Source organism: Apium graveolens, chromosome 4 (assembly GCF_009905375.1).
Source record: "Apium graveolens cultivar Ventura chromosome 4, ASM990537v1, whole genome shotgun sequence".
In the NCBI taxonomy this organism is placed as follows: Eukaryota; Viridiplantae; Streptophyta; class Magnoliopsida; order Apiales; family Apiaceae; genus Apium; species Apium graveolens.
The window spans coordinates 90,910,558-90,931,872 of NC_133650.1; the positions used below are offsets into that span (position 1 = coordinate 90,910,558).

The 21,315-nt window shown below is 33.2% G+C and overlaps 1 protein-coding gene across 36 annotated transcripts; it reads left to right on the plus strand.

The window, feature by feature from the left end:
* The first annotated feature begins 347 nt into the window (after window positions 1-347).
* Window positions 348-12,978, plus strand: LOC141718266 (KH domain-containing protein At4g18375-like). Of its 36 annotated transcripts, none has more exons than XR_012573962.1 (12): window positions 348-505; window positions 920-1,503; window positions 1,867-2,295; window positions 2,388-2,645; window positions 2,721-2,987; window positions 3,179-3,249; window positions 4,943-5,010; window positions 5,904-8,537; window positions 8,964-10,576; window positions 11,003-11,139; window positions 12,461-12,519; window positions 12,680-12,978. XR_012573962.1 is itself a non-coding variant. In XM_074520650.1 (8 exons), the coding sequence occupies exons 2-7, from the start codon at window positions 931-933 to the stop codon at window positions 4,986-4,988; spliced, it is 1,644 nt and encodes a 547-aa protein (XP_074376751.1). In that variant the 5' UTR covers window positions 349-505; window positions 920-930; the 3' UTR covers window positions 4,989-5,010; window positions 5,190-5,733. The 36 variants fall into 36 exon arrangements, 2 of the variants coding, with proteins under 2 accessions (XP_074376751.1, XP_074376752.1); XR_012573963.1 differs by having other exon boundaries at window positions 11,003-11,118; XR_012573975.1 differs by having other exon boundaries at window positions 5,904-6,083; window positions 6,190-6,272; window positions 6,683-8,537; window positions 11,003-12,978.
* Window positions 12,979-21,315: the final 8,337 nt, after the last annotated feature.

The following is a 21,315-nucleotide window of genomic DNA, read 5'->3' on the forward strand; positions in this document are numbered from 1 at the left end:
TATATATATATATATGGATTTTTTCAATTTCGTGTTCGGGTCGGGTGTTTAATAGATTTCGAATTTCGAATCGAGTTGGAGTCGGTGTACTTAAATTCAAATTAAGTGATTAAAAATTTATCCTCTGTCGTCCCAGGTTCTCTGGGTTCGATCTTCACTCACTCCAGAATCTCTAAGAACAAATACTCAATTATAAGATTATAAAAAACAAACTTGTCAAAAAAATAAATAAATTCAAATGCCAATTCAAAAAAATTAGGATTTAAAATTTAAATCCATGTTTCATAAATTCAAAAATTAGTGTTTTAGGTATTATTAGTCAAATCCGACTATTTTACAATCCCATATAAAAACCTCAGCGCGTGTCGTACACATGATTACATCATACAATACATACATGTACACACATCCAAGTTTATTTAGCGAGGACTTTGAAGAGGGGCCGAGGAGTTCAAAACCCTAGAAATTCATACTCATAAAGCGATCATCTTTACTCGCTACAAAGGTAATTCAAGCTATCAACATATACGCAAACAATTTATCGTCGATTTAATTAAATTATTATATGCAATTTTAGATCTAAGGCTTTCGTTCAGGGATCCACGATTTTTTTGCTTTAATTGAGTTATTGCTTCTTTTAAAAAAAAAAAAAAAATCTTTTCGCAACTTTTCTGAATTGAAATTGTATGCAGTGTTTTTTTTTAACTTTATATTTATTGTTTGAGCGAATTGAGATTAGAATTATTAGGAATTATGAAATTTTAGTAGCAGCGTTTCTGTGATTTGTAGTTGTTAATTTAGTGGTTACTCTAATGTCATGTTAGGATGTTTTAAAGGTCTATATACGTAATTGTTAATTGTAGTTTTATTGTTTCTTGAGAAGTATCTGATTTATCAGGATTCTGTAATGTGGATGTAGGACAGTTTCGGATGGCTGGGCAGAGGAACAGTTACGGAAAGCGTTCTCATTCTCATTCGGATTATTCTGATGAAGGAAGGAGTAAAAGGAGGAATTCTGGTCCAGAAAGGGAGTCGTTTGCTATTGGGGCAGAAGATACCGTTTATCGGTATTTGTGCCCGGGAAGGAAGATTGGAAGTATTATAGGGAGGGGAGGAGAAATTGTTAAGAAGATACGAGCTGATAGTAAATCAAAGATAAGAATTGGTGAAACTGTGAATGGATGTGATGAACGTGTTGTGACTATATACAGCTCAAGTGATGAAACTAATGATTTTGATGGTACTGATGACCGTGTCTGTCCTTCGCATGATGCTCTTTTCATGGTACATGACAGAATTGTTGCCGATGACATGTCTGATGATTCTGAAGAAGAGCCACAAGTTACTGTTCGGCTTCTTGTACCGTCTGATCAGATTGGATGTGTTATTGGGAAAGGAGGGCAGATAGTTCAAAGCATTCGCAGTGATACTGGTGCACAGATTCGTATTATGAAGGACGATCATCTACCGCCTTGTGCACTGGCCTCTGATGAACTTGTACAGGTAAAATCTATCCTAGGAAACTAGGAATTATTTATCATTAGGACTCCTATGATCGAACTGTCATGTTTCAAGAGACTATATTTTACCTATTAGTTTTGTGTAAAAAAACTCAGAATTACTTTAGTAAGTGAATTGGTATTTTGAAAGTGTAATTTTTGTTTCTACTTTCTAGTATACAATTTTTATTTTGTGACAAAGTCATGAAATTTTTAGTTTTTTACAACGAGTTCTGTCCAAGACAGCAAATTACCCAAATGCGGATCTTGCCTTTTCGTATTTTTTGGAGGGTTTTTTCCTGCATTTTTTAGTTGTGCTTTCTAAAGCTGATGAAATAGTTATAAATAACTTTGTTGCATTTTCCAGATATCTGGGAAAGGTCCTGTTGTTAGGAAGGCTCTTTTTCAAATTGCCGCTCGTCTTCATGATAATCCATCGCGCTCCCAGCATATGCTAATTTCTACCAAGCTGCCAAATGCTTATGAGTCTGGAGGTCCGGTTATGGGTCCTACTGGTGGTGCCCCAGTTATGGGGTTAGCTCCTGTGATGGGTTCTTATGGTGGATACAAAGGTGAGAATGGACGCTGGGCAGGTTCCATTTACTCAGCTCCGAGAGATGAACCATCTTCGAAAGAATTCTCCCTACATCTAGTCTGTCCTACTGCAAACATCGGTGGTGTAATTGGCAAAGGTGGATCTATAATCAATCAAATTAGACAAGATTCTGGTGCGAATATTAAGGTTAATACTGCTGCTGCGGACATTGATTGCATAATATCAATTTCGGCCAAAGAGGTATATACTTTGACCATTATTCCTAAACTTATGTTTATAGAAGTCTGGTATGGGACACAATTCCTTAAGCATATCTTTATATTCTATTTCAGTTTTTTGAGAACACGTTCTCCCCAACAATTGAAGCAGCACTGCGACTGCAACCTAGCTGCAGTGAGAAAGTTGAAAGAGATTCAGGTCTTATTTCGTTCACTACTCGTCTTCTCGTTCCAACATCTCGAATTGGGTGCCTTATCGGGAAAGGAGGAAGTATAATTACCGAAATGAGGAATACCACTAAAGCTAATATTCGCATTCTTACAAAGGAGGATGTTCCGAAAGTTGCATCTGAGGATGATGAGATGGTTCAGGTAAATTGCCATTACAGTAAGTTAGCACGTGTACCACAATTGATCATGTATTGAGTCTTACGTTATTTATTGTAGATATCCGGAGATGTTGATGTTGCAAAGGATGCTCTATTGCAAGTGACGTCAAGGCTGAGGGGAAACCTATTTGACAGGGAAGGTCCTGTATCTGCCTTTGTGCCAGTTCTTCCGTACCTTCCTATGTCTGTTGATCATTCAGATGGTATGAAATATGAAAGTAGAGAGAGTAGAAGATATGGCCGTGAACATTCATATTCTGGTGGTTATGGTGGGCCTAGTGATCTTCCAACAAGTGAATTGTATGGAAGTTATGGCAGTTTGCATGTGAGTTCATTCACAGTTAATCTTAGTAATTATTGGTGTTTGCTGTTCAAATTATATTGTTTTCAGTTAATTGTGTCCAATTAGATACCGTACTCATGATGTCGCCCTTCTACTCGGAGATTATTAGAATTACATATGTAATTCTAGTGACCTTTTCAACTATCCCATTATTGTTTATTTCTTAATTCCAGAGTGGCGGTGGTAGCGGCAGCGCTTACGGAGGCTATGGTGGCTATTCTTCAGGACGTATTGGTAGTTCTGGGTAAATGTTTCTCCCTCCCTCCTTTTCCTGACCCTTCCCTTTTCCGATGTTTGAATTTCCTCTCTTGGTAGTCAGCTTGTTCTCTAGAAAATCAATGAGTGTTGCTTATCAAATAAGCTTGGTGAAGGTTCTGATGACTAAAAAGATGGGCTAATTTAAAGAAAATTGTGTAATATGTGTTTAAATGTGGAATGAGGACTTGTCTGGCTTGTGCACCAACTTTCACATTATTTTTAGAAAATAGACATTCCTCTGCTACAAAATTGATTAGAAGAAAAAAAGGGAAAATAGGGCATTGATGTAATCTTATGTGATTATGCTGTTACAATTAAAAGTTGTAGACCATTAACGTATGTGTGCTGTAGTGAACATGGATTACTATATTTTGGTGTATTATGTGCACTTCCTAGGACTACTTAGTATATAAAATGCTTTACCTGGTGTTTTATGATCTCACTTCAATTCACTTTAGGAATATTCAATAGCTTGAAATGTAGTTGTATACACACAACTACAGTAGTTATATATATTAATACTTCAAATAATTACTTACATCATTCCTGGCCGTTCTGTAGTCCAAAACCCTGTAAACCAAGTAATAATACCAAGCTTTAACTTTTTGCAAAATAGTTGGTGCCAGTCAAATTAGATTTTGATTCCTAAATTAAAATATATGTTGAGATTTATCAATAAAATGCTTCTATATAAAGGGAAATCATTATTCCAATGTTTACCATCAATGAACTGCAAAAGTAAAGAAAGAAAACCATTTGTTAAAATGATCTTTATTTTGTGTGTGCATAACCTTTTAAGGTACAGCAAAAACATTATTAGAACTGTCCTAGATTATGGTCTAATATTTATAAATTTTGTTGCTACATTCATTTATTTTTTTACTAGATTTATTTAAAGATGCAGGTATTGAATACACTAGTTCTTTATTATATTAGGATTTTACTTGTTGGTTAAGTTGGTGGGTTTTACTCCAATGCAACCTTTAATTATATGCAGACTTGGATTGATTATTGAAACTTAGATTTATCTATTGTTAAGAGTTTCAACCCATACAAACTCCTCTTTAGCACGGTTTAGAAATCGTAGTAGTACTCGTAGGAGTAGTAGTTCTATTGTTGATTCACTCAAACTTACCTTTCTAATGTTTTATCGCATAAACCTCTTTTTTTTTTATTATTATTTCATGTCTTGCATAACTCATTAATGAGTCTAAAATATGAATAACTTGTGAAATCATCTGTTCTCCTTGTGACAAATTTTCTCTTTTGAGATATTGATCCGGACTTTATCGAAATATAAACCCTAGATCTCATCCTTCATCAAGTGGCAGTTTCACAAATATTTGCTTTCTTTTGGCTTTTGCTTTAACTTCTTATCAATGAGTTGAATTGTCGTATTTCTCTGTGATCCAATTGCACTTTAAAATCACTATCTAGCACATTTATTCACCATTGGAAATGTATGTAGTGTGTAAAGTAAAAAGTTATTTTTTTAATGCATGCCCTCAAAGATTTTGTTCAAGTAATTGAAGTGAAGAGATATTTATTACACATGCATGCTATATTTTTCCAATTTTTACATAGTAGGATCTGTTTATATCTCTATATGGAGATATATATAACATCAGTTGTCATTCTAGTCTCTGAAATTCATGTCCATGTTAATGCTTTGTAACCAGGTACTCCGGGCAAAGTGCTTCTCGGCGTAGGAATTACGGTCACTAAACCTTGGTGACTGGGCCCGCAGGTAATGTATGCGTCTGGATTTTCTCCACCTTTTTAGCCTGTCAACATTCCCCCTCTTCCCTTATATTTTTTGGGTATTAGCACTTGACAAGTTTACCAATTTTCTGTAATACCAAATATATCACCCATGCATGAAACTGATGCTCTTATTTCCCTTTCTTCCCTGTCCCAACAAAACAGCTGAGATATCTGAAGCCTGAAGCCAGCCAACTGCCTATTTGGTGAAGCCTTCTGCCTTAAACCAGAAGTCCAGATGAAACAGGGTTTGGGAAACTAGTGGTCTACCTTGATGCTATTGTTGGGGGGGACCAATATCTGAAGATCTTACACTTTATTGAAACTCAGCCATGTCCCACCACTATATTTACCAGGCTCAAAATTTAGCTCCCATGAACCTGAGTAGACAGCAAATTCCTTATCCCTGTTCCCATTTATTGGCAGGACTGACTTTACCAGTTCTCAGCTGTGTGTCTAGTGGTTTGTTAGTGTTTATGGATTGACCTACTTTTTAACTTTTAACTTTTATTTTGGTAAATTTGCAAGGATTGATACCTGGTTTTCATAATGCATGCTCTCAAGTGTTTATGTTTATGTTCTGCTAGATGAATGTCTAAATATGATTTTGAAGTTCCCAAAACAGTATTCGTACCTTGCTTTGATTGTAAATACTACCATATCTTTTTTTAAATAACTTGTCTACATAGCTTTTACCTTCTTTCTTTCATATTGGCAGTAACTTCGAATGCTGTTTTCCTCATTTTGCTGCAATGAAAGTTAAACCGAGACAATTTTTCTAAGATTATATTAAATAAATGGATGAGGTGCTGAACCGAAATAGTAATGAGGATATCCCACATAATCTGCATAATTGTGCTTGGTATTTCTGTTGCACAGGTTAGATTGTTGAGTGCTGTCATCTGTTTGGATATCCATGACAGATTTATATATGGAGTGTGTATTATGGAATGCTCTAGTTCTTGCTTGCTTCACTTGTCATTCAGAATTTCAGATCGTAAGGGCCCAAGACGACATAATATTATTGGAGCTGGTAAAATCGTACAAATTTATTGCACGGTGAATTTACTTTACACTTCATAGTTTTTTTTCTTATTTAATAATTTTGATTGTTATATGTGGCTCTGTTGGAGAAAATTTAGGTCAATCTTTGCACATTTGCTAGGGTCTGATATTTTTATCGGTGGATACAGCTGGAAACCATCGCGTCACGAATATATTTGCAAGGCAAGTCTGCCTATGTGGCGGGTGAGATAGAAGACAAGTGTGTTAGCTTATTTGCTTCTCTCTGTTCACTAAATTAGAGCTCCATAGCTAACGTTAGTGGTGACTATCCCTGCCAATAGGACACGAGGTCTTCCTAAATATAAGTTTATAATAAAGGTCCGATTAAACAAGTAAAAAAGCTTTAAAGCATCTTTTAATTGAAGCAGAGGAAGGTCTCCTTATTTTTGATAAGCCAACCGACCGTCCCTGTGTAGATCAAATAAGTAGATGGCAAAATCATTTAGCTCAATTGGTTTGCGAAATCATATAGCTGATTTAGTTTTTTAGCTGTCATTACTCATTAGTTCTGGATCCCGATCATCAGATACCTATGTAGACATTACTAAGCTTTGGATCCTTGTCCTTATTAAAATCTTTTGTTAAATGTTAAGATTCCTGCAAGATAGTTGGGATGGTGGTCATGTCTTGTAAACAGCAGCAAGATAGTTGGGATGGTGGTCATGTCTTGTAAACAGCAGCAAGATAGTTGGGATGGTGGTCATGTCTTGTAAACTGCAGACATTTCTTCTGTTAGTCCAGGAATTGGAAGATTGTAACAGAATGTGGTGAGAAGTATTTGGATGTCCTAGTTGTGATTCGGATTCTTTACACTTTGATTGATATTTTCTTTTTCTAGTAATGCCTTTTTTCCGGTTAGTCCTACTCCTAGCATTTCTGAGAAGGAACTACAAAGATTGAAGTGTTTGGAAGTTACTGCTAAATGTTCTGTTTGAATGTGATTTTAAAAAAGGTTCAGCAAGTCTGTCAGCTGATAGTTTGTGGCAAACAATTAGAAGACAATACCTGGTGCAACTTGCCCCAAATGTAGTTGTGTTGACTCTTCTAAATATAAATATAAATCAAGTTCTATGAAAACAAATGAAATATTTTGTTTTCAAACTTGAGGAATATACAAGCCAATAGTTCTGCAACCAATGTATGAGAAGTTTGATACAATACATGATAATAAATTTTGCCTAAACAAATATGATCTAGTATTACCATTCAAAATGGCATAATTGAATTGAATTAATGAGGGATTGTTGTGGAAAGGTTGGGTGACTTGATATCTTTTGTTCCTATTAAAAAATCTTAGTGATATACTCCATATGTTTTCTATTATATGATACTTGATTTTTTTACACATTTCAATATGTTACAGTTTTAATGTTTTTTTCAATAATTTTTTTTTGGTAAATTATAATATATGTTGTATACTTTTGTTAATTTTTTTTAAAAACATGTACCCATTTCTAAGGACATTGGAGTTAAGGTCAAGCGCCGTAAATAAAAAATAGAGGAAGTACTATAATTTATAAACGTTATGATACCGTATTTAATATGAAACGTGTTTGTTGACAGGGTTCAAAGAAAGGTGGGGAAAGTGTTGGGGATTACCAATTGCTATAAAGCTGACTAAAATATTTAAGTTGTATGTAACCTTAAAAAATCATTGTGCGCTGTCTGGGACACCAATACTTATAACTTATAAGTTGTTACAAATTTATGGGGAGGGTTTGTAACTCAACTTATTGGTGACAAGTTTTTTAAAAGTTAGGAATTACGTAATTTTATTCAACTTATCTCTTATTACTTGAATTTTTTATTTTTTTAACTAGGTAAAAATTGGACATACATGTTTCTAAATATTTTTTTTTACTTTAAAGTCACAAGTTAAGGTAATTATATTTAATATTTAATTCTCATTTACTAAACTACACTAATTTATGATAAGTAAATTTGTCGGGACAATTATATGTCTTATAATTATTTATTTACAATATTTTATTTTAAAGTATAAGTTGTTTACAACAATCTATATATCTATATAAAGGAGGATCACACGTGTTTGACGTGGCTCCTTCAGCATCTCCTATTCTGTGTTTCTATTTGCTCTGATTTTCTGATTATCCAGTATTTATCGCTTGGAAAAACAAATTTCATCCGCAGAAAATGAAAGGTCTCGGAAGATTTGAAAGGTTTAGGTCTTAATTGTTTCATTTCAGTTAGGGATTACTAAAGGCCCATTGGATGCGTCACGTATACAATGCGTATATAATGTGATACCCCGTATCAACACTCTCAGACTCTTGGTCTCAGACTCTTGGATTAAGTTTTGTCGTCTCCTCCAATTCCCCGTCGTTTCTTCAGCAATTAGCTTTTTAAGTAGTTAAACAATTAACAATTAGCAATTAGCAATGATTCAGAGTCACTGCTTAATTCTGCAGGGGAAGTTTATTGAAAAAGGTGCGCTTGTGCTTCATTTTTTTGTAATTAGTTTATTTCATTGATTATTGAGGGTGCCTCATTTTTTGTTATTGATTGCTTTATGTCATTTGTTGTTTTGGGTTCATAGTTATTCTGAGAAAGAAAACAAACATAAATATATTTGATGAGAAAAAAAACTTAAACAAACGTGTTTGATGAATTGATTCTATATTATGGTTGAAGTATGTCCACTTTTATATGACATTATATGCTGCTTTGCTATGTTCATATGAGGTTTGTGTTTTCCTGTAAAATATGACTATATAGATTGAAGATCCTTGTATATGTTCCCTTGAGAATATGTGTAGTGTATTCATAATCTTCATGTATGGGATTTTGAGGCAGTTAATTGACCAACTGTGAATGGCTACAGCTATGACATACATTTATCTTTCTGACTTGAAGGGCTGTGAGGAAGCTTGGGTGATAAGAGTGCGAAGGACAACAATTTGATAATCATGAATATGATACTTATAGATGAAAAGCTGTGCACTATTTCAATCCCCCAACTTCAGTCCTTGGTAATTCTGCATAGAATTTGTGTGAGTTCGACTAATAGATATTTCTTCGTGTTTAACTCTGTATGTTTGTTTACTATATTGAAATTAACACCTTAAGACTATAATTATGAATTAATATCTCTATTAGGTATTTGGTACTGTAGCTGTATTATTTTTGTTCTTCTCTTAGGAATATAGGAAAATTGTCAAAAAATAACTTACTTTTCTTCATGTAGTCTACGAATAATTACATCCATGTAGCGCTCAATAGGTGCCCAAATCTTTACTTAAAAATTGAGCACATTAGTCATTTTATGGTCACAACTCACAACGCTCCATTGGGTACCGAGGAATTGTGCCAACCACCCTTACTTCGGGTAAACTTAAGTATTCTTCACGCTTCTATAAATTCTTAATGAAGATTGTAATTTACGCTTTTTGATTCTAAAATGAATTTTAGGCTGTACACGGGACAAGGCTCTTTACATTAATATCTACACCTTAATGACTATAATTATGAGTTAAAATCTTTATCAGGAATTTAGATGAAGATATTCTTGAAGATTATATACTGATAGTCTGCTCTGCTTTAATGTTTTTGTTGTTCTGTTAGGAATATAGACTAAATATCAAAAGATAATGCAAGAAACCTATAAAAAAATCAATTTGAGAAGTGAATCGGTGAAAATTTATCAGATAATTGCTATGTGAAATAATATGATGAAACCTATATGTGTTATTCAAGTTTTAACTATCTATATAAAGGAAAATTACACACGGCTAACTATTTATGGCAATGTTGTACATTTTTTAACATATTAATCCTATAGAAAGATGGGTAGTTAAGGAATTCCTTGATGTTCTGTAGCAAGATAGATTCTTTCATACATAGGGCTTGGTTTATTTTCACGAGGATGGACAACTGCTTGAACTTGTAGTTACGTTGAGAAGCATGTAGGAATGAAGGCACATATTTAAATTAGTACAATCATATATTTGATCCTTAAAAAAAGTAGAATGCTTCAACCTAAAGCTCCAAAAGGACAGCGTTGCCAAACTGCTGTGTTCAAAGACAATGAGGAAGAGTCTATATATCTATATAAAGGAGGATCACACGTGTTTGACGTGGCTCCTTCAGCATCTCCTATTCTGTGTTTCTATTTGCTCTGATTTTCTGATTATCCAGTATTTATCGCTTGGAAAAACAAATTTCATCCGCAGAAAATGAAAGGTCTCGGAAGATTTGAAAGGTTTAGGTCTTAATTGTTTCATTTCAGTTAGGGATTACTAAAGGCCCATTGGATGCGTCACGTATACAATGCGTATATAATGTGATACCCCGTATCAACACTCTCAGACTCTTGGTCTCAGACTCTTGGATTAAGTTTTGTCGTCTCCTCCAATTCCCCGTCGTTTCTTCAGCAATTAGCTTTTTAAGTAGTTAAACAATTAACAATTAGCAATTAGCAATGATTCAGAGTCACTGCTTAATTCTGCAGGGGAAGTTTATTGAAAAAGGTGCGCTTGTGCTTCATTTTTTTGTAATTAGTTTATTTCATTGATTATTGAGGGTGCCTCATTTTTTGTTATTGATTGCTTTATGTCATTTGTTGTTTTGGGTTCATAGTTATTCTGAGAAAGAAAACAAACATAAATATATTTGATGAGAAAAAAAACTTAAACAAACGTGTTTGATGAATTGATTCTATATTATGGTTGAAGTATGTCCACTTTTATATGACATTATATGCTGCTTTGCTATGTTCATATGAGGTTTGTGTTTTCCTGTAAAATATGACTATATAGATTGAAGATCCTTGTATATGTTCCCTTGAGAATATGTGTAGTGTATTCATAATCTTCATGTATGGGATTTTGAGGCAGTTAATTGACCAACTGTGAATGGCTACAGCTATGACATACATTTATCTTTCTGACTTGAAGGGCTGTGAGGAAGCTTGGGTGATAAGAGTGCGAAGGACAACAATTTGATAATCATGAATATGATACTTATAGATGAAAAGCTGTGCACTATTTCAATCCCCCAACTTCAGTCCTTGGTAATTCTGCATAGAATTTGTGTGAGTTCGACTAATAGATATTTCTTCGTGTTTAACTCTGTATGTTTGTTTACTATATTGAAATTAACACCTTAAGACTATAATTATGAATTAATATCTCTATTAGGTATTTGGTACTGTAGCTGTATTATTTTTGTTCTTCTCTTAGGAATATAGGAAAATTGTCAAAAAATAACTTACTTTTCTTCATGTAGTCTACGAATAATTACATCCATGTAGCGCTCAATAGGTGCCCAAATCTTTACTTAAAAATTGAGCACATTAGTCATTTTATGGTCACAACTCACAACGCTCCATTGGGTACCGAGGAATTGTGCCAACCACCCTTACTTCGGGTAAACTTAAGTATTCTTCACGCTTCTATAAATTCTTAATGAAGATTGTAATTTACGCTTTTTGATTCTAAAATGAATTTTAGGCTGTACACGGGACAAGGCTCTTTACATTAATATCTACACCTTAATGACTATAATTATGAGTTAAAATCTTTATCAGGAATTTAGATGAAGATATTCTTGAAGATTATATACTGATAGTCTGCTCTGCTTTAATGTTTTTGTTGTTCTGTTAGGAATATAGACTAAATATCAAAAGATAATGCAAGAAACCTATAAAAAAATCAATTTGAGAAGTGAATCGGTGAAAATTTATCAGATAATTGCTATGTGAAATAATATGATGAAACCTATATGTGTTATTCAAGTTTTAACTATCTATATAAAGGAAAATTACACACGGCTAACTATTTATGGCAATGTTGTACATTTTTTAACATATTAATCCTATAGAAAGATGGGTAGTTAAGGAATTCCTTGATGTTCTGTAGCAAGATAGATTCTTTCATACATAGGGCTTGGTTTATTTTCACGAGGATGGACAACTGCTTGAACTTGTAGTTACGTTGAGAAGCATGTAGGAATGAAGGCACATATTTAAATTAGTACAATCATATATTTGATCCTTAAAAAAAGTAGAATGCTTCAACCTAAAGCTCCAAAAGGACAGCGTTGCCAAACTGCTGTGTTCAAAGACAATGAGGAAGAGACGCTTGCCGAGCTTCTAATTTTTGCTAATTGTAAAATATTTACAACCTTAGTTTATTGTTGGCCAAATGGCGTTTCTCTGTGTTTAAGTTTGTTTACTGCATTAAAATCAACACCTTAAGATAATAATTATGATTTAAAATTTCTATCAAGAATTTGGTGGAAGAGCTTTGTGAAGGAAGGTTAGATACTGATAGTCTACTCTACTAAATTGTTTTTGTTCTTCTGTTAGGAATATAGACATAATATAAAAAAAAACTTACTTTATCATTTAATAGGTGCCCAAGCCTCTACTCAAAATTGAGCACATTAGCCATATTACAGTCAAATCCATCAGGTAACAGGAAACGTGCCAACCACCCTTACATTCTAGCCGATTCATTTAAGACATACTACTATATTTAAATGGTTAAAGACGTAAGCTCGCTACTCCCTCTATAATTAAACCATACACGTTAATTACATGTCAATGCCAATTATTTATGTTGATGATTCAGATTCAAGCCTCGTAATGATACAAGTGAGTTTTGGGGATTCTCTTGGTGCTCTAATTGATACGGTAAAGTGTATTTCTGAAGATCTCTGGGGTGTATTCTGGCAGTGTCCAATTTGAGTTCCAGTTGAGTGGGACATCCTCTCTCCAACCAGTGCAACCGTTGCTACTGCAGAAATCATTAGCGAGTTTTCTTTGCAGTCACTGGTGTATATTTTATTAATTGCATATCTGGTGAACTATGAGATACTCAACAATTTGTTCCCCCCATTATTTTCCCCTGTCCATGCAGATTTTTGCTGAGCTTGTTCTAGATTGCTTCCTTTAAAGCATGCATTTAAGATTGAATTTTAACTACAGGTGAAGGGCATTGGAAATGTACCTTTTTACGTTTTTCTAATCAAACAATATATAAGTACATGCTAACAAAATATAAGTATAGGACCTGAATTTTGGTTGTAGCTTAATCTGTACCTCAAGGTGACTCTTGAGGTGGTATAATGTAAGTCCTTGAATTCCTATTGGTTTCCAAGCCGATTTAGGTGTAGCCCCTGCAATAGAAAAATGGATCATAATCAGGGTCAAGCTATTGTATGGTGCTATCAAATATTATCATAATTTACTCATTGTCTATCCACCAAGCTGATTGACCACCTTAATATCGTATATCTCATGCAGGTCTGAAGTTTACTTCAGTCTAGACCTTTGAACTTTGTGTATAGTACAATACAACGACGTTATTCTTAGCATACAAAAACTAACAAAAAGAAAAGGTTAGGAGTATATGCTATGTACTGCAAGCCCTTATTTACGTCCTATTTTATTTGACCATTTCTCAGTCTCGAGCTTGTGCTAAAGCATGTTCTTATAAAGTAATAGAACGATTGTAAGGTTGAGAGATTAGAGAAGGGGTTATCACATAGGTAGAGAATCTTGCCCGTACCAATCAAATCATCTAACCAAATCAACTCAAAAAGCAATATTGTCCTTCTGGTCTTGGGCGTTTGTCCGACCTACTTTGTAACTTCATATTTTTTTAAGAGCAGTATTACATAGACAAAAGATATCACAAAATGATGTGGGAAATGAGTTTGAATATTTTAATTGGTGTTATTTACTTATTTATGTGAATACATGGTCTGATTCCAATAAAAATCTAACACATGCATTTTGTGCAAATTTTTGTATGTCAATTTGTGAATCTAGCATTTTTCATTAATATTGAGTTATTATTTAGATTTATATGGACATTTTTTCTGATTGAAAACTTACATTATAAATCATAGTTATGTATTACAGGAAACTAATAAGATAGAATGTGAAATACACATTTAAACTTTTACTTTCAACTTTACAACCTTATCATATTTTATCCTTCTGTAAAAATGTAATCGAAATTTTACACTTTCGATATTCTGCATTTTATATTAATAACACAGGAATATGATTTAGCAAAACTCGAACACATAACCATTAATCGCTCACTTGTGTGATGTATACACAACTACAAGTTCATTACCCAAGTGTAGAAGTTATATCTATCAACAAGATTTTCCAACTTATAATTATATTTATATATATATATATATATAGCATTGAATACAAGTGACAAATTAAAAAAATTGGCAAATTGAGTTATCTCCTAATAATTAACATTTTTGTGAATATTCTAGACAAGAATCTAATGTTTAATTTAAAATTATAGTGAACTTACATTAGGCAAACAAAATATCGAATCAAATTGGAAAGCATATAACATCAGTGTTATAAAAATCGGTAATTAGGGAAATCGGCCGAGTTACGAATTTGAAATTAATTAAAAATCGGGGATTAATTGGAGGGATTAATCGAAATAAAAATTGGATGTATTATAATATTAAATTAGATTTAATATATTATTATGATTTTATTAGTTATTTATTAACAAAAATATATTTATTATATAATAATTTCTATGATTATTCATATTTAAATTATTATAGTATTTTTATTTTAATAAATAAATATATATGCTCCAATAAAAAAAAATTGTAAGTATTAATCGAATTTCAAAATTGAATCAGAGATTTTTAGAACACCGTGTAATATTACTACATAAATTAATTATATATTAAACAAGATAGAATTCACTAATACTCCATATAAATGCATTAAACTTTCCTTTTTAACCATGATCATTAGTGAATTTTATGGTAGGTTTTAAAATGTTTTTCCGAACCGCGGCGAAGCGCGGTATTTTCTTCTAGTTAGTACCATGCACGAATGACAAAACAAGATACAAAACAGAAGTAGCTTTTGCATGTTTCGTGTAAGGATGAATTTTTTAATTTCATAATTTTATTAAAAAGTTATAATGTATAGGACATGTAAAATTTTATAACTATATTATTATTGTGTGGTTATTATTTTTTTAAAAAAAGCTTTTTATACAATTTGATAAATTTATAGAATTTTGCCGATGTAATGGGATTTTATAAATGAGAATGTTGACATCAGAATAGGAGGTCATTTTCGTAAAAAGATGTAGGGCTCTCAAATAAATTCGAAAAATCCGATATTCGTTAGAAAAATCCGCATTTGTATACGAAAAAACGGATATTATCCGTATTTCAAATAAAGTGGATATTATCCGTATCCGAATCCGGAATATTCGAATCCTAAATTAAATGCATATATGAAATTTAAATTAAATAAATATATAATTATATATAATTTAAAATTTATTCTTTAAGTTTATAATGTGTTTATATGCATTAAATAATACATTTATACAAATTTTACATGATTGTGCACATATTTTATGCATATATAAATATATCGTTTGAGTTTAATCGTAAAAAATGTTCTAAAATTATCGTCAATATGATAGGGCCATCAAAAAAATTTAAAAAATTTGATATCCGTTCGAAATATCCGCATAAAGCGGATAATATCCATATCCGAAATAAAACAGATATTATCCGTATTCGAATCCGACGATTACAGATGCATATACAAATATAAGTATATACATATCCGAATTATCCGTTTGAGAGTTCTAAACGGACGGGAAGGAAGTTTTGCTTTGCTTTACAAAATTGCTATTTCATTTTGAATTTACAAAAATAATCTTATCAGTTTTAGGTTGAAAAGAAACGTATCCAGAAAACCCACAACGGGTGTCCTAGTTGGTTTAGAGTGTGAATTTAGGGGCTTACCACCCCAAGGTCACAAGTTCAAACCCTCAGGGAGACACTGAAGTAAGTGGATTGCCATGCTCGGTGGGTATGAGTGTGCTAGCAATTCTCCGGATTAGTCGAGGTGCGCGAAAGCTGGACCGGACACCGCATATAAAAAAAAAAAAAACAAGAAACGTATCCAGAAGAGAACTCCCCGTGGACGCTCTTTATAACATGCGTGTGCGCACTTGACAATGTTTTAATAGAGTTTGATAAAAAAATTCCAATAAATTGGGGGATTTTCATACAAAGCTACTTGGTTAAAAAATTAAAGTGCGACACAAAACTGAACTTAAAGAAGTAAATTGAGTCACCTAACTAAAATTTGTAAAAGGCCATGCATGACAGTAGCTTTTAATAAATACAAGACTGTCTTTCATGTAGAGTTGCAGTCGACATGGCCTTAATTGATGATTTCAGAAGCTACTCAGCACATAGGGTTATGGGTTTGCTTTGTTTTTTTTTTGGGTCCATCCATGAAACTTCACATCCAAGTTCATGACCAAAAGTCCATAATCTTATATCTAAAGTAAAATCAAATTTAAAAGTAATTTCATCTAAAGCAGCGCCCATTGGGCAAGAACTGAGATTCTTTTCATAGCTAGATTTGCAGCTACTGAGCGACAGGGATCATTAAATACATCTTTAGGGTTTCACCAATTTATGATTGTGTAAGCATGAGTTTGTCTATAAACAAACTTCAAGAAGCCAATCCCTTTGCTTCTTCATCACTTCTTTACTCCTCCCTTTCGGGAAATCTTTTATTTTTTAGAGTAAAAGAGAAACATTTGTTTCTTCATTCATTAAGATGTTGTCTTTCTCCTTTATAAAAATCTCATCTAAAGTCTGGCATGCGGGAATAAAGCAATCTGGTGCAGCCAAGGATGACTTGCCGGCAATGTTGGTATGCATATTATGTATAATGTGTGTACATATATACATAATACTACTACTCAACAAGTGTTATTATTACTGGTATGTGCCATGCGGTTGGCAAGTCATTTGTGGCTACATCTTTGCTTCATTTTCTCATGCTAGATTTGTGATGACTGATGACGTTGATCCAGAGATTCAGAAGAGGTATGTATATTAGTAATTGATCTGAAATGCTAATGAGACTTGATTCATCTGATTTGCTAGATTTATCTACTTGATGTGTGTTTAATTTACACACCGATAAAAACTGACTTTGCAGGTGCATTTTTGGATAAACTGGACTTTTGTAAGCATGGTCTTTCTTCGATAAGATATAAATAATTTAGCTTAAAAAAAGGAATAAGGCATAAATGTTTATATGAGATATGTAGTTTAGCACTTCATTTCGAATAGGATTCAAAATGGATGTTATAATCAATATTATTGTGTTGTAGAAGGGATTGAATACCGATCAATAAATAAAATTCATGTGAAGAAACTGTTTTTGTATATTTCATAACTTGAAGAAAAATAAAATCAAAACAAAAATTTAAACAAGACATACAATATTGTAGTTTTTTCTGTTTAAAAATATACAACTATACAAGAGCTTTCAGAGAAAGATAAAGATCGAGTATATGAACGCATACTCACTTGCACACTCATTTACATTACTACTATCTTATTTATTTATGTATTATATCGGAAGAGATTACCATTGTCACTATCTCGACAGATAAGAAATTACATAAACAGTGACATTTGTATTCACATCTATTATTTTTGTTACGGTGTTAATGTGAACAATTTGTAAACAAATTTTTAATTGGGTTAACTGTTTTGTTTATGCATTTTCCGAAATTTCAATGGTCATCGTCCTGAATTTTGGACAGAATTTTTATAATTCAGATATTTAAATTCTGAACGGTGAAGATGGGGTTTGAAGGTTCAGAAGGTCGTACGAGCAGAGATTTTTACAACAGAGTGTGGAGCTCCCCGTGATACGGCAACTTAGACCGGGTATTTTTGCCCCCAAAATATATTTTTGGGTTAAGTATTAAACTAGGCCAACGGTTATTATGATATGCAGACAATATGAATTAGCTAGGTTTTACGTGTCGTGTATTATATTATATACAAAATATCAATATATACAAAATAAAAAAGGCTCTTTCATTTGGCCAACAAAATATCTTCTTTTTTGTGGTCTTCGTTATATTTTTACTTTTACTTGTGTTATAGTTTACAACTTGTGGTGGTGGAACTCGGTGTGAGTTCTACGTAATAAATTTCTTTCAAGTACGTTATTCCGCTGCATTAAGGCTGTCCCTGATTTGGGAGAAAGTTTCAATATTGTTCGAACTTTCTCAATATCAACATGTGTTAGGTGTTGATTTTCCTTCGGAGCGGTGTTGAGGTGAGGTGGAGATTTCACCCTATGATGAGAACTATTGTGGTTTGATCCCGATTAAGGGTTCGTAGGCAACATGGTGACAATGATGCAACCGGTTGGGGTTTACATATCGAGGTGTTCATATTTTTTTGGTGTTCGTCCATAATTTGAGATCTATCAAATGATGTACGGGGTGGAGAATTGTGAGGTTAAAGGTTGAGCTAGTTTATGGTGCTAATGTAAAAAATTCGTAGATTTTTTTTGGTTGAGTTAGGTGTTTCATTTTTGCGTTTTTCGGAGTTCCAATGGTCTGATCGTCCTAAATTTTGAATAACATCTTCCTAGCTCAGGTATCTAAATTCTTAACGGTTGAGATTGGGTTTGGAGGTCCAGAAGGTAGTACAGACAGGGTTTTTGCAACAGGGTGCAGATTAGGCTCCCCGTGGTGCGGCGGCTTGGATCGTTTTTTTTGCCTAAAAGACATTTTTGGGTTAAGTCTTAAACTAGGCCCATGATTATTATGATAGGTAAACAATAGTGAATTAGTTAGGTTTTACGTGATGTGTATTATATTGTATACATAAAATATCAATATATTGAAAAGAAAAAAGGCCCTTTCACTTGGCCAATAATTTTTTTTTTGTGTTATCAGTATACTATTACTATTAGTATTATAGCTTATAACTTGTGGGGGTGGAACTCGGTGTGAGTTCTACATAATAAGTTTCTTTCAGGTGCGTTATTCCGCTGCGTCAACGGTTGTCCGTGCTTTGGGACCTAACATGTTTGTAAAATTTAGGAAATATCATATGACTCCATCTTCCTAATCCGAGATTATTCAAAACATCTCTTTGTCCGGATGTGTTCCATTCTCCAAGGAAATCTTACTGAGTTGGAAAATCTTATTAAATCGTATTTCTTGACTTAGCTTCCAAGTTGCATGTGGCTTTACGTATTTTTTTGTTATCCCATGTCAGAAAGCTGTCAACTGCCAGATAAGGTTAACAATGATATATTCTAACATCTATAAATCTTTCAAATTCAAATCATCAGTTGAGTCTTGAGGTATATCAGTCGAGTCTTAGGCCTTACTCTTGAGTATTTCAAAGAAACAAAAGTAAGTGATGATGATGTAAAATATTTTCATCCCATTTTTGGAGTGAAAGTTTTGGAGCGAAAGTGTGTCAAATTTGCATTTATCATCACTTGCTCTCCTTCCTTTTTAGATTTCAGGAGCACATATATGAGAGAAAGTGAAACTACTTTACTTAACCTCCACCGCTTTTTTTTTTAAAAACTCGGGAGCATAGGGTTAATTTCACTTGTGAAAAATACAAGTCTTCAGATATTTACAATTATGATAAAGGTAGATAATTCACTGATATAAACATGAAAGAGAAAAAAAAGATAAACAAGGAAATGCCCTGGCGTGATAGAGATCACTGCCTTAGAAGCGAAAATTTTCCTTGATCTAGGTGCAATCAAAACATGCGCCCCAAGGTTAAAAAACACTCCTTCAAATCATGCACTCAATTTTAAGGAGATATAACTCAGTTATACCTCATAACCAATGTTGAACCAGAAGAACACACACACACTCTCTCTCTCTCTCTATATATATATATATACATATATATAGATATGAAGAAAGAGATATTATTGTGTTTGATCTCAAACCAATCAACAAATATTTATAGTCTAAAAGAAAGAAAAGTAACTGATTGAAAAGAAGGAGGAGGTGGAGTAATATAAGGAGACATTACACAATTATATTTTTAGATGTTAGAAATAAGATTTACAAAACAATTAAACAGATTCTCCCATTGCATTACCAACAATCCCCCGCTAATGCAAAAAGAGCAAAACGATTGGTTCCGAGTATAATAGAGCTTGAAACTTAAATATTTGTGTCTTGCGATTGAACCAGCACATGCTAAAAATTAAGCAATTATTTCAACAAGAGAGTGAACAAGTCTTGTACTTCCTTGACTTTAGAAAAATACTCAATAAACATGCATCTAACCTCAATATTACTGAGTTCTGTGATATAATCAACATAACACAATACAAGATGGCCAAAAACAAATCATGGGTGCTAATGAGTGCTTTAGAATGAACAACCACATCTTTCACAAAAGGAAGCCAACCCTTCACACTCACGTAGGTGATGTCATAAAGTCTATCTCGATATAGACCACCTGAAAAAAAGCTATGACATCATTAAGAACATTAATATGTTCAGCCTCACAAAATCAGTCGGTGAATCCATCAAGTCCGTATTAATCTGGACCCCCCAAGAATATGGGTATGAATTTATTAAGAGCTTACTATTCGCCTTCACACATACATAACTCATAAAAATGTACAAATACGAGTCTTTTCATGGCTTAATTTGACCTCAGCCTTTGTAAAAGGAAAGTGGGTATCCATCATGAATTCCCCGTCTACCAAGGTTTTAATCCCATTCCTCTCGACGAGTCAACAGCAACTTTCCAGCTTAATTCTTTAGTTAATGGATCTTCTAGGTTCATTTCAGACCTTACATACTGCAAAGTGAGTACACCATTCTCAATTAAAATCCTTATTGTAGCGTGTTTGATTCCGATGTGTCTTTTCCCACAATCGTAAACACTATTCCCAACTACATCAATAGCAAATTGTGAGTCACATAATAGAGAAATTTGAGGTGTTGGTTTACTCCAAAATGGAATATCAACCAATAAATTTTGCAAACACTCAACTTGTTGACCTTATAATTTGTTAGATATAATTGATGATATCAGGAGATAAACTATCAGGAGTTAATATCAAGATTTACTGAAGGTGATGTCATCAGTACTTGTATATCAGTACTTGTATATCAATACTTGATGATCAGCAGTTGATGTCATCAGGACTTAGTCACTTCAGTAGATATTCGAGAAGGAAAAGGATTGCAGAATTCAAGGAAGTGAAGGACTTTATATCAGAAGCAATCATACATGAATATGTAATAGGTTTCCTTATTATAATAGAATATGATTCCTTATTGATTGTGTAACTGTGTATTATATAAGCACATATTAGGTTTACACTATATGTGTTGAAAATGAATTGTAACATCTTTCATATAAA

What these genes read in the sequence shown, in the direction of transcription:
- LOC141718266 (XM_074520650.1), top strand. Translation starts at nt 931, where the DNA reads ATGGCTGGGCAGAGGAACAGTTACGGAAAGCGTTCTCATTCTCATTCG. An exon ending in TATCAATTTCGGCCAAAGAG is followed by an intron (nt 2,296 to 2,387) that starts GTATATACTTTG and finishes ATTCTATTTCAG; the next exon opens with TTTTTTGAGAACACGTTCTC. An exon ending in AGGATGATGAGATGGTTCAG is followed by an intron (nt 2,646 to 2,720) that starts GTAAATTGCCAT and finishes TATTTATTGTAG; the next exon opens with ATATCCGGAGATGTTGATGT.